The 14,107-nt window shown below is 46.2% G+C and overlaps 1 protein-coding gene across 2 annotated transcripts in view; it reads right to left on the bottom strand.

Annotated features, from left to right (window-relative positions):
- Positions 1–2,347: 2,347 nt before the first annotated feature.
- kctd5a (potassium channel tetramerization domain containing 5a) overlaps positions 2,348–14,107 on the bottom strand; it is a 74,039-nt gene continuing 62,279 nt past the window's right edge. For both annotated transcript variants that reach the window (XM_068003076.1, XM_068003078.1), the window contains 2 exons: positions 6,081–6,206; positions 2,348–3,177 (listed from right to left, as the gene is read on the bottom strand). In XM_068003076.1, coding sequence (XP_067859177.1) covers positions 3,148–3,177; positions 6,081–6,206 — 156 coding nt within the window. In that variant the 3' untranslated portion in view covers positions 2,348–3,147. The remainder of the gene's footprint in view (positions 3,178–6,080; positions 6,207–14,107) is intronic.

Here is a 14,107-nt window from a genome sequence, read left to right as displayed (position 1 = left end):
AAACAGATGCGGAAACGCCGTATACCGTATACTCGATTTGATATTTTTTGTACTTCTCATCTCTCTCCCCTTCCATATATGGCCCCTCCCTGTTGTGTTCCTGGCTGTTTCTGTTGTCTTGGAACTCTGTCCATTGTGTTGATATGTTCAGTTTGATCTGTGTAAACAGCTGGAGAAATCGGTGTGTGGGGCTGTGTAAACAGCTGGAGAAATCGGTGTGTGGGGCTGTGTAAACAGCTGGGGGAGCAGTGTGTGGGGCTGTGTAAACAGCTGGGGGAGCAGTGTGTGGGGCTGTGTAAACAGCTGGGGGAGCAGTGTGTGGGGCTGTGTAAACAGCTGGGGGAGCAGTGTGTGGGGCTGTGTAAACAGCTGGGGGAGCAGTGTGTGGGGCTGTGTAAACAGCTGGGGGAGCGGTGTGTGGGGCTGTGTAAACAGCTGGGGGAGCGGTGTGTGGGGCTGTGTAAACAGCTGGGGGAATTGTGTTTGGGGCTGTGTAAATGGATGCGGAAACACTGTATAATACTGTATACCCGATTTGATATTTTTTGTACTTCTCATCTCTCTCTCCCTCCATATCCGACCCCTCCCTGTTGTGTTCCTGGCTGTTTCTGTTGTCTTGTAAATTGTTGGAATGCTGTCCTTTGTGTTGATATGTTCAGTTTGATCTGTGTAAACAGCTGGAGAAACGTTATGTGGGGCTGTGTAAACAGCTGGGGGAGTGGTGTGTGGGGCTGTGTAAACAGCTGGGGGAGCAGTGTGGGGTTGTGTAAACAGCTGGGGGAGTGGTGTGTGGGGCTGTGTAAACAGCTGGAGAATTAGTGTGTGGGGTTGTGTAAACAGCTGGGGGAGTGGTGTGTGGGGCTGTGTAAACAGATGGGGGAACGGTGTTTGGGGCTGTGTAAACAGCTGGGGAATCGGTGTTTGGGGCTGTGTAAACAGCTGCGGGAGTAGTGTGTGGGGCTGTGTGAATGGTGCGTGGGGCTGTGTAAACAGCCGGGGAATCAGTGTGTGGGGCTGAGTAAACAGATGGGAAACAGTGTGTGAAGCTGTGTAAACAGATGTGGAAACTCTGTATAATACTGTATACCCAATTTGATATTTTTTGTACTTCTCATCTCTCCCTCCCTCCATATCCGACCCCTCCCTGTTGTGTTCCTGGCTGTTTCTGTTTTGTAAACTGTTGGAATGCTGTCCTTTGTGTTGATATGTTCAGTTTGATCTGTGTAAACAGCTGGAGAAATAGTATGTGGGGCTGTGTAAACGGCTGGGGAAACGGTGTGTGGGGCTCTTGGATAAGGTGTAAATGCTGCTTGCCCAGCCCAGCAGGTGCAGACAGGGGGAGCCTGGCTGTTATTTCTCCAATTTTTTCTTTTCCCCTGTTGGTGTTGGCTTCTCACTGGGGTATTGCTCCGTGGAATGCCAGTTAATCTCACTCAAATGGCGAATTTTCCCTGTGTTTGCTTAGAGAGGGACGTTTTAGGAGCCTATTTCACTGTAGGAGTGGGGGGGGTGGGTACAGCTGAACCAGATCCTGTTGTCACCTTGTGTCCCATGCACGCCCTTTCCAGCATGAGTCAATGGATGGTGAGCAGGAACAGGAATTCCAACTGATATCTCGTCCCCTCTGCTTCATCCAACAGATGCCCTGAAATCAAGTGACAGAAACTGGCTGATGTCCCCCCTTCTCCCTCTCTCATCCAACAGCACCAGGATCAACTGTAGGGCCCATAACATCACCCTAACTGAGACTAGAACCTTCTGCTTTGCCAGAGGGCTTGGATATTTAACTACCCCCGAAGATTGTTTACATGTCTGATTAGGAAAGAAAGTGAAACAGAAAACTAGACCTTCATTAACAGAGTGGGAGAGTGAGAAGGAGCAGGAGCCCGCAACACCCAACATGGGAAAAGAAGTTCCCTATTCAGCACATGCAGCTCGATGTAATAGTCATTCAGCTAAACTGTTGTGCTGAGGTGATTTTTGTTTAAATGGCCATCATCGAACACGGACAATGTTCAAGAAATAAGTGTGAAATAAAAATGTACTAAAGACAGAGACAGGACCCAGGAGTTTATGACAGCGAGAACAAACATTGTTGAAAGGTGGTTCTGAAAAAACAGAGCTGAAATTTCAACAAGTCCAAGTGTTGGGATTAGATGGGCTTTTTTTTATATAAAGGTTTAAAACGTACTGGAAAAAATTAACTGCTCAACCTATAGGTCTTTAATAATACACAAGAACCCTAAAAAATATATACAAGGGAATCCTAAAGCATACAAACGTCTCAGATTTTTAAAACAACAATTAGTAAAATAAAAAGCAATAAACCATGCAACCAGTTTAAAAATATTCCGTCAGGATTTTATAGTTTCTTGTACTCATTTGTTTCCCCAATGATCTATAATAGAAACTGCTTTTACTAGACCGCAGTGGCTGACTTTCATAATAAAATCCCAAACCCCAGCTGGAACTGCTTGGGCCCATCTCAGTCCCCTCCAGAGCACCCACAGCACATCCAGCAAACTAAAAGAGTCTGTTTACAAGGTACAGTGAGTGACAATGACACAGCCACTTAATCTGGTTCCTTCTGCCGCCTACAAAACCATTTCTAAAGGAAATAGTCTAACCAAAGAGGCATTGGTGGAAGTATGTGCCTGTTGAATCTGGCACAGCCTCTGCTCCATAAATCAACAAACTATCCTTCAGTTATACTCAGTTCAGGCTCCAGACTTCTTTGCAAAATATACTTACAAGTATAATCATTTTAACCTAGTTTTTTTATAAATAGGAATTCATTGGTCTAATCGCAGAATGGGGAAGGAGCACCTGAGCAGGCATCTGGCCAGATGTGTCCCCGTCACTGAGGTGTTACTGCTGCCCCTTGGTAGTACAGACGTGCTTCGATATACGTCTTTATAACGCATAAACGTTTGGTTTCTAAACTCTTGAAATGTTTACCGTCAGTAAGAAAACTCAGTCTTAGTACAGTGGAGACAGACAGAGAGATCCAGGTTTAAAGGTTTTGCAAGAAATTTTCATGTCACAGAGCCCATGCTCCAAATAATGCCATGGCTGCTCCCTGCTTCCCCTTGCACGTCCTCCAGAAAGTAAAATAACTTAAAATTGCTTCAGAGGCCAATACTGACTTCACATCCGTGATCCTCGTTCTTGCAGAATCTATAAGAGAAAGTAAAAATATCAGTTACAGTAATCCCATCATTACAACCCATAATATACCGCAGATCGCAGATACACCGCCCCGGCAACACATCCTATAATATACCGCAGATCGCAGATACACCGCCCCGGCAACACATCCCATAATATACCGCAGATCGCAGATACACCGCCCCGGCAACACATCCCATAATATACTGCAAATCTCAGATACATCATTTCGGCAACACATCCCATAATATACCGCAGATCTCACACACATCAGCCAGGGTGTCTGCTACTGGACGTGATCCAGTGAGCCCGGTTGGGTGTGTGGGCATCACTGGACAGGAGGAGCAGGCTCAGCTCTGATGCCAGCCATGCTCATCAAATACTCAGCTGACACTCACTGTTTAGGCTCAGTGATTTGAGGGCCACTGCTGATGAGGTACTGAAGGACTGTCATTCCCTGTGAACTGTGACCCAAGAGTCAGCACCTTCAACAGAGGAGGGGAGAAAGAAATGTGGAAAGATCAGATCAAGTATTTACAGGCATTAGGAGCAAAGAACTCAGCAGAATGGGAGAACAGCCGTTCAACCCAAAACCCACTTCCTTGCCTCTCCCCAATCATTAAAAATAGTAAAATACTCCAATCAGTAGCAACTGACTGTTCCCAACTGAATGCCAGCTCTCTATGTCGACTGTTGCATGAGAATGCAGGTAGTACATTGGCTGAGGGGAGGTCTAGCTCACCTGGCTACTGCTCCCAATATCACAACTAAATGGTCACACAGACTTCCTCTGCTTATACAATCAACCTGACAGATACAATTCTCAGCATCACAGAACCAGAACAATACAATGAGAGGTGTTTGCACTTAGACTAGTTTTATTTCTGCAATATTTTCTGATTAATGACAATAACAATGTCACTAAGTTATGGTGCTGCTGGCTGGCACTGAAATGAAGCGTGCATTTATTGACACACTTATTTATTGACTATACTCTCTGGAGTTTGGAAGAATGAGAGGTTGTCTCCCCTGACTGGAGAGTCTAGAACTAGGGGTCACAGTCTCAGGATAAGGGGTCAGCCATTTAGGACTGAGATGAGGAGCAATTTCTTCACTCAGAGGGTTGTGAATCTTTGGAATTCTCTACCCCAGAGGATTGTGGCTGCTCAATCATTGAGTATATTCAAGTCTGAGATCAAGGGATATGGGGATCAGGCAGGAAAGTGGAGTTGAGGTTGAAGATCAGCCATGATCTGATTTAATGGTGGACCAGGCTCGAGGGGCCATATGGCCTACTCCTCTTATTTCTTATGACACAGAAAACATTGGTTCAGTGTTTGAAACACATTCAAAGTCAAGCTAGGACAGACGGGCAAATCTATGCCTTGCCTTCCCCCCTCTCCCCTCCTGAAGACGTTGACTCTTCACTGTGGTATGACATTGCAAGTGCCTCAGTCAAAAGGCAATTTTTCACACATGGGACTAAATATTAGGTACAATCAGGCTATCAGAGCTGAGCCCGGTCCTGTACTCACAGAATGTTCACACATGCATGCACATATTTCGAGTAGGTTATCACTAGACGGTGATCAAAAGTAGGAACCCTGGTCGATTTCATCTTCCCTAGTCTTGGGGCACTGAGGCCAATTGTAGCACCAGCTCTGTGAATGGAGGTTTGGGGCAGCCAGAGTAGGGGGCACCCAGACTTGTACAATTGGCAACAGGGCAAGGGTCAAGAAATTGGGATTTTTGGTGTATGTATTTTGCGGATAGCCTCTAAATTGAAGTTTGCTATCCCGTGGCTGACTGTACCAAGTATCTCTGCTTTTAGCACAGCAGAGCATGCAACACCAGGGCAACACACAGCACAATACTGTACTATCAGGCACACGAGCATCCAGGCTGGTCCAGTGCAGGGCAAATGATTGATAGGGTCACAGGTGGCAGGTCTACAGGCGAGAAGGTAAACGGAGGGAGAGTGAAAGGGTTTGTGCTTTTCTACAGGTAGCCAGTGCTCACCAGTACATTTTATTTCAAATTAATCTGAGTCATTCATATCGCAATCCGTCTCTTCATCTTCACTCTGGGTTCAGCATGCAGCATGCAAAAATGTAAACAGGAAGGAAAAGAGTGTTGTAGGCAATTAAGTTTTCAAACTATATCGTGTCAACAATAGAAAAAGAAAAGGTTATGTAAATTGTGCTCAACAGAAATAGGTAGAGGAAAGTCATTAGCAAAAGGTTATATAATCTGCTCTACTATTTGCATGAATTTGAAATCCAGTAACACACTTACCTTTTTTTTTTGCAGTCGTCTTCCTCTCCTGAAGGTGTGGACACACCAGAGGGGCGCAACAGCCCTTCAGTAACTCACCCAAGTGTCCATTCTTCATGGGTGAATCTTGATGGAGCATCAACAGGCTGATCACCTGTAGAAGTTCTCACAGTCCCAAGCTGAACTCTGTCCTCACTCACTGTGTCCATACACTCCAGCAGGGATCACTGGATAATGATCAGAAATGGTAACTGTAGCTGATCTCCTCCCACCCTAGCCCAGTGCAGACTGGCATCCTGCTGCGTATGGCTCACTGCTACACTGGACGGTGTAATGTACTGCGCATTCAGTGCACCACCATCTCATCTCAGCAACAATCCAGTCAGAAAGAATAATCCGGACTGGAACAGCCTGTTGATTTGGGCGTGGGCACTGGGAGCCATATCCTAGAATTGAAAGGATGTCTGCTCGTTGCTCAGACACTTCTCCAAACTCATTTCAGTTAGGACTCAACCCTCAGAGCAAAAAGACTTTCATCACCATTGTCTGGGCTGGATTCATATAACAGATGAAAACCACAGAAACAAGCACCTCCATCCAGTCAGCCAGATTTGATCTCTTTGTACAATTTCACTCACCTTGGCTTTTTCGCTGTGTTCAGTGTTTGTACCATATGGAGCATTATGCAACTCCCTGGAGACCACACAAAGAAATTCAGCCTGGTCTTCATTTCCATAGTTATAGGAAGAGCCAATACTGACCAGCTAGAGAGAAAAATGAGACTGTATGTAATACATCTATGTACAGACAGACATGTGAACATTTTAAGAAATGAGTCCCAAGGTACTCCAGCAATCAGGGAAATTGGGTGACAAACTCTGATAGGATGTCACCTGACCTCCAAAGCATCGATAACTGCCTTTAGCTATCATATCTGCCTTTAGTTGTCATCACTTTAGATTATATATACAGTAGGTTTTCAAGAGTGTGACAAACAGCATGAGTAACATAAAGACAGAAAAAAGGGAGAGGTGTGGTGGTTTATGGTCATGCTGAAAGTTTCAACAGGCACATCCTGGTCAACAAATCACTCTTAAAATGCACACTGAACGGCAGTTCCAAGTCAAACTCTGACACCGGCTGAATCAAACCGGGGGGTGGGCGTGGTTAATTTTGTTGCAGCAAAATCTTGAAGCTCTCGAGCCAAAGGACATTGCACTTTTATATTTTATGTCCGTTGCTCATTGACACATCCAGAGAACAGGTCAACCCGACACTAAACACAGGCAACAATGCAATTCAGCACACCTTGAAAAAAAATTCACATCCTCTAAGTGTACTGATAATCTTAGAAAAAATCCCTCCATTACCTTTGCTAATTTCTTCCCTCTCTCTTTCTCCCCTTCCCTTCAGTCTCTCTCTCCTTCCCTTATTGCCTCCTTCATTTCAGTTTCCCAGTCACCCTCTCTCATTCCAATGCCTAAACTGCAGTCCTCCACTACCTGCCATGAAAATAATTCGGGGGGGGGGGGGGGGGGGGTGGAGATAGGGGTGCGGTTGTCCAGAGCGAGTCACTGGACTGTAGACCCTCCTCAAAGGAATGGATTCAAGGTATTGGTGGATGTCACAGGGCAACAAAGGCAGGAAAGCCTGGGCTAAATATATTAAATACATTTGCACATAAAAACTCTGCCCCAAAATGTATTATATATATTAACTACCTTTTCTAAAAATGCTAAGATATATGGTGTTGTGAGAGGGTGGATCCAATTACACACAGAGGAGGCAGTGATTTGCAGGTTTGGTTACTGCCACATCAAAGCGCTGACTGTGGCAGAGAGCAAAATGATACTAAGCATGGCTCATATGTGACTGTCTTTGTGATTAGATCAGATCCACAGCTTCAGTAATCCTGCAAACATCCTCTGCAGCTGTAAAGATGCAGGAGGCCTGGAACCAAACGGCGTTGAGTGACAGCGGTTGATGCAGCAGGCTGGAGAGTGAAATGAGTGAGGGTCCCGCACTGCACATCAACGTTTAAATGTCCTTTATGGCAACGTCAAGTTTCAGTGCTAGTTTACCAAACAGGAAAATCTAGGAGTGCGTTTGTATCTCAAGTTTCATTCGTACACCTGATCCATAACTAACCAGCCCCTTGTACCTGCTTCCAAAAGTGCCAGAGATTTTGGGAAATACAATGGACATAATTTAGGGGTAAATCATTTTGCATAAATTGCAGTCAGAGCCCAACTAATATTTCCATCCAAGTTTCTCCCCAAAGGCTGGATCATGGTTCCATAGCAGCCCTATGACACCATGCCCAACTCACTATTACTTGACCACGAGGGGCAACATAGCCAAGTGCGATGCTACCGTCACACAAGGTTCACATACATGCACTTTACATGGGGCACTTGACAGTGATCAGGAGTGGGTGCTCCTACCTACCTCCTTCCGAGTCCAGGTGTGATGCCGACCCTCCCCACCGAGCCCAGGTACGATGCCTCCCCCTCCCCCTGAGCCCAGGTGTGATGCCCCCTCCTCCCTCCGAGCCCAGGTCTGATGCCTCCTCCCCCCTCCGAGCCCAGGTCTGATGCCTCCTCCCCGCTCCGAGCCCAGGTGTGATGCCACCCCCTCCCCCCGAGCCCAGGTGTGATGCCACCCCCGAGCCCAGGTGTGATGCCCCTCCCTCCCTCTGAGCCCAGCTGTGATGCCCCTCCCTCCCTCTGAGCCCAGCTGTGATGTCCCCTTTCCGAGCCCAGCTGTGTGCCCCCCTTCCGAGCCCAGCTGTGATGCCCCCACTCTCCCTCTGAGCCCAGATGTGTTGCCCCACTCCGAGCCCAGCTGTGATGCCCCTCCCCCTCCCTCCAAGCCCAGGTGTTATGCCCCCCGAGCCCAGCTGTGATGCCCCCCTCTGAGCCCAGCTGTGATGCCCCCTCTCTCCCTCTGAGCCCAGGTTGATGCCCCTCCCTCCCTCCCTCTGAGCCCAGGTGTGATGCCCCTCCCTCCCTCTGAGCCCAGGTGTGATGCCCCTCCCTCTTTCTGAGCCCAGGTGTGATGCCCCTCCCTCCCTCTGAGCCCAGGTGTGATGCCCCTCCCTCCCTCTGAGCCCAGGTGTGATGCCCCTCCCTCCCTCTGAGCCCAGGTGTGATGCCCCTCCCTCCCTCTGAGCCCAGGTGTGATGCCCCTCCCTCCCTCTGAGCCCAGGTGTGATGCCCCTCCCTCCCTCTGAGCCCAGGTGTGATGCCCCTCCCTCTGAGCCTAGGTGTGATGCCCCTCCCTCCACTGTCATTCAGTGTCTAGGCTCATACGAAGAATGGCCATTTGGGTGAGGTACTGGAATGTGATTCGCTGAAATCCTTCAAGCAAGAGCTGGACCTGTTTCTGGCTGGGGCGGAGATAGGAACATAGGAACAGGAGTAGGCCATTCAGCCCCTCATGCCTGCTCCGCCATTTGATAAGATCATGGCTGATCTGTGATCTAACTTTGGCCCATATCCCTTAATACCTTTGGTTGCCAAAAAGCTATCTATCTCAGATTTAAATTTAGCAATTGAGCTAGTATCAATTGCCGTTTGCGGAAGAGAGTTCCAAACTTCTACAACCCTTTGTGTGTAGAAATGTTTTCTAATCTCGCTCCTGAAAGGTCTGGCTCTAATTTTTAGACTGTGCCCCCTACTCCTAAAATCCCCAACCAGCGGAAATAGTTTCTCTCTATCCACCCTATCTGTTCCCCTTAATATCTTATAAACTTCGATCAGATCACCCCTTAACCTTCGAAACTCCAGAGAATACAACCCCAATTTGTGTAATCTCTCCTCGTAACTTAACCCTCGAAGTCCGGGTATCATTCTAGTAAACCTACGCTGCACTCCCTCCAAGGCCAATATGTCCTTCCGAAGGTGCGGTGCCCAGAACTGCTCACAGTACTCCAGGTACGGTCTAACCAGGGTTTTGTGTAGCTGCAGCATAACTTCTGCCCCCTTGTACTCCAGTCCTCTAGATATAAAGGCCAACATTCCATTTGCCTTATTGATTATTTTCTGCACCTGTTCATGACACTTCAATGATCTATGTACCTGAACCCCTAAGTTCATCCACTGTTTTTAACTTTTTACCATTTAGAAAGAACCCTGTTCTATCCTTTTTTGATCCAAAGTGGATGCCCTCACATTTGCCTACACTGAATTCCATTTGCCACAGTTTTGCCCATTCACCTAATCTATCAATATCGCTTTGTAATTTTATGTTTTCATCTACACTGCTTACAATACCACCAATCTTTGTGTCATCGGCAAACTTAGATATGAGACTTTCTATGCCTTCATCTAAGTCGTTAATAAATATTGTGAATAATTGAGGCCCCAAGACAGATCCCTGCGGGACTCCACTAGTCACGTCCTGCCAATGTGAGTAACTTCCCATTATCCCTACTCTCTGTCGCCTTTCGCTCAGCCAACTTCCTAACCAAGTCCGTACTTTTCCCTCGATTCCATGGGCTTCTATCACTTCATACAAAAGGTAGGTAACGTAATGCATAGAATTCAGGGCCAGAGTGATCTCTGGTATAATAGGTAGATAATGTATAACATTAATCAGGGCCAGAGTGATCTCTGGTACAAGAGGTGGGTAATGTATAACATTAATCAGGGCCACAATGATCGCCCACAGGGGTCGGAGGGGAATGTTCCAGATTTTTCCTCCCCCTAATTGGCTTGAGCTTTTAATCTGGTTTTTTGCTTGTCCCAGATTACATGGCTCTGGGCGGGTGGGGAGTGTATATACTGTGATGCATATGTTTTCACAAGTGTGTGGGACAGGCTGGATGGACCAGGTGGTCTTTTCCTGTCCGTCATTTTAAAGACTTTAGGAGCAGAGGGGGAAGGTAATATGGCAAACTTGTCTGAGTCATATCCCGCAAAGCCCATCGTACTCTCCACCCCAAACAAAAGCCAACACTATGTGCCTAACACTAAAGTAATCAGTAGTGGAAAAAGTACTTGAGAAACTAATGGGACTAAAAGCCGATAAAACCCCTGAACCTGATGGCCTACATCCGAGGGTTCTAAAAGAGGTAGCTGCAGAGATAGTGGATGCATTGGTTATGATCTTCCAAAATTCCCTAGATTCTAGAACGGCCCCAGCAAATGTAACCCTGCGAGTCAAGAAAGGAGGGAGAGAGAAAACAGGGAACTACAGGCCGGTTAGCCTGACATCAGTCGTCGGGAAAATGCTGGAATCCATTATTAAGGAAGTGGTAACAGGGCACTTTGAAAATCATAGTATGAATAGGCAGAATCAACATGGTTTTAAGAAAGGGAAATCGTGTTTGACAAATTTATTAGAGTTTTTTGAGGATGTAACTAGCAGCGTAGATAAAGGGGAACCAGTGGATGGAGTATATTTGGATTTTCAAAAAAGGCATTTGATAAGGTGCCACATAAAAGGTAGTTAGGCAAGATAAGGGCTCATGGCATTGGGGTAACATATTAGCATGGAAAGAAGATTGGTTAACGGACAGAAAACAGAGAGTAGGGATAAACGGGTCATTTTCAGGTTGGCAGGCTGTGACTAGTGGGGTACTGCAAGTATCGGTGCTTGGGCCTCAGCTATTTACAATCTATATTAATGACTTGGATGAAGGGACCGAGTGTAATGTATCCAAGTTTGCTGATGATACAAAGCTAGGTGGGGAAGTAAGCTGTGAGGAGGACTCAAAGAATCTACAAAGGGATATAGACAGGTTAAGTGAGTGGGCAAGAAGGTGGCAGATGGAATATAATGTGGGGAAATGTGAGGTTATTCACTTTGGTAGGAAGAATAGAAAAACAGAATGTTTTTTAAATGGTGAGAAACTATTAAATGTTGGTGTCCAGATACAAGAAACACAAAAAGTTAATATGCAGGAACAGCAAGCAATTAGGAAGGCAAATAGTAATGTTGGCCTTTATTGCATGGGAGTTGGAGTACAAGAATAAGGAAGTCTTACTACAGTTGTACAGGGCATTGGTGAGACCTCACCTGGAGAACTGGTCTCCTTGTCTAAGGAAGGATATACTTGCCTTAGAGGCAGTGCAACGAAGGTTTACTAGATTAATTCCTGGGATGAGAGGGTAGTCCTATGAGGAGAGGGTGAGTAGAATGGGCCTATCTCTCTGGAGTTCAGAAGAATGAGAGGTGATCTCATTGAAACGTATATGATTATGAGGGGGTTTGACAGGCTAGAGGCTGAGTAGTTGTTTCCCCTGGCTGGAGAGTCTAGAACTAGAGGGCATAGTCGCAGGATAAGGGATCGGCTATTTAAGATTGAGATGAGGAGGCATTTCTTTACTCAGAGGGTTGTGAATCTTTGGAATTCTCTACACCAGAGGGCTGTGGATGCTGAGTCATTGAGCATATTCAAGGCTGAGATAGATAGAATTTTGGGGTCTAGGGGAATTGAGGGATATGCGGATCGGGCGGGAAAGTGGAGTTGAGGTTGAAGATCAGCTATGATCTGATAGAACGACGGAGCAGGCTCGAGGGTCCATATGGCCTACTCCTGCTCCTGTTTCTTATGCCTACACTGGAGTATCTCAATAGAAGCTCTGCTCTACAAAAAGCAAGCTATTAAATTAATCCAACTTCAGATTTTTTAAAACCAGTTGTTTAATTGCCGCTTCCCTCTCAAAAAAGAAGGAAAAACAAAGTACACGGAATGCTTTTGTAACAAGGTCCCAAGGGAAGATGCGAGTACTTCTGGGACCAGGAATGAAGGCCGCTGTAAATAGCTTTACCCCAAAAATAATAATCAGCATCCGTTTGTTTTTACACCCACGACACCAAGACTTGGCCTTGGCCCCACCTACTCAGCTTCAAAAACACAAACAGGCAACTGCATACAACACGGAGGCACTCGTGGAGACAATACTTGCAATATGATGGATGGGGCTTGATGTGCACAAGTTGGCAATGATGGTTAGGTGGTTAGCAAGAAATGCAGCCATATGCCAACGTCACCCGCATCCCGGGAACCAAAAAGGAGTTAGGTTCAGTGTAGCACATTGAGAACACTAACCTGAGACAAACTGATAACGGAGGTTCATCATTCTCACCCCCCACAGAATGGTCAAGTCTGAGTCGGAACGGAATAGCTGTGACCCGGTCAGGACACATTTCATTATCTAAAATGAATGGATTTTGAATGCAGCAGGCTCATTCTGGTTTACACCTCCTCCAGTACCCAATCCAAGTGCCAATACTCATGTAGGCCTTGGGAGACCATGTGGGCAGGCTATTCCTTCACAGGAGGCATCGTAGCCCGTTCCACCCAAAGTACATGCAACACATGGTCACTGGGCTGCAATCAGGAGCAGGATCATTGGGTTATTTCCTCCTCCCTATCTGAGGGGCACTGAGGCCAATTACAGCACCTGTCACCCCAGCTGAGATCAGTTAATAGCACAGTTGGGAACTGAACCTGGGACATTCTGGTCTGTATGTACAGGTGATCTTTACCAAGGGAGTCACCCTGAGGCAAAATTTCCAATATACTAATCTTATCGAAACTACATAAAACGGCCTCGCTTGCCCACTCCCGGCCCGGCCTGGTAACCCTCCCCCCCCCCCCCCCCCCCCCGCCGCAACTGGCCTGCCTTCTGGTCTGTCTGATGCCAGTTAACTACTTGATTTAAAAAACAGACAGGCCTGACTGTAATGTGAATCCACGAGACTACGTTAGCTGTACTGCCCAAACAAATTCAGCATAGGTCTTACAACTGTAAAGAATAAATGGTACAAATGTCTTGTTTTCAACCAGCACATGCCTAGACATGCCTTGCCTGCTCACTGAGTATATCCAGCTGTTGCAACTCTCTGCCAAAGATCAGTAACTGAAGAGGGTGAAAAACAAAAAAACCAACATAACACCTTCTGCTCTTATTCAGCAGCCCTGCACAAACAGATCATCCAGGTCACATCACATGTCTCCTCTCAAATCCTGCCCACGCTTATTATCCACCTGCCTGCAAATACTTTAAGTAGCTTTGTATTAAATAGAACATCTGGAATCCTATAATCCTAACTGTGGGTCACAGAGTGCCGCTGTGATGAGTGTTAGTTTACATACTTGGCCACTGTAAGAGTTTACAAAAAAGGGAATGTTCTAGAGCACTGGAGATGTCAATACTTTCTTGTGCTTATTACCAGTTTTTCCTCCCAATGTATGTCATTTGTCATGCATGACATTGGACCAACACGCAACCCATCCCTTTCCTAATGACCGAGAACAGCTTTACAAATACAGTGAAACTGTAAACAGCTGGGCAATGCCAGATGGGTGTTGATGACTAAACAGGTTCTGACAACACAAAAATGCAGAGACAATCGCCAAGTTACTTTCCCCTGAAGATCTGGACTCAAGCACAGTTCATGAACCAACCTTTTTATTGAGTTCAACATTAACCAAAAATCAACAATGCTGCAGATTCAAGGATGTTGGAGTTCACTAAGGTGCAAGGTGAACTAAAAACAGCGGAGTCTTAACACGGACCACACAGCAAAGATCTAACCCCATTACGAAAAGAGTAGATTTCCACTGTAGATGTCAATATTTTCTTGTAAGGAATCTTACAACACCAGGTTATAGTCCAACAGTTTTATTTGAAAATCACAAGCTTTCGGAGCT

Source organism: Heptranchias perlo, chromosome 22, assembly GCF_035084215.1.
Source record: "Heptranchias perlo isolate sHepPer1 chromosome 22, sHepPer1.hap1, whole genome shotgun sequence".
In the NCBI taxonomy this organism is placed as follows: Eukaryota; Metazoa; Chordata; class Chondrichthyes; order Hexanchiformes; family Hexanchidae; genus Heptranchias; species Heptranchias perlo.
Note: the sequence above shows the minus strand (reverse complement) of the source record. Positions and strands in the feature narration are given on the sequence as shown.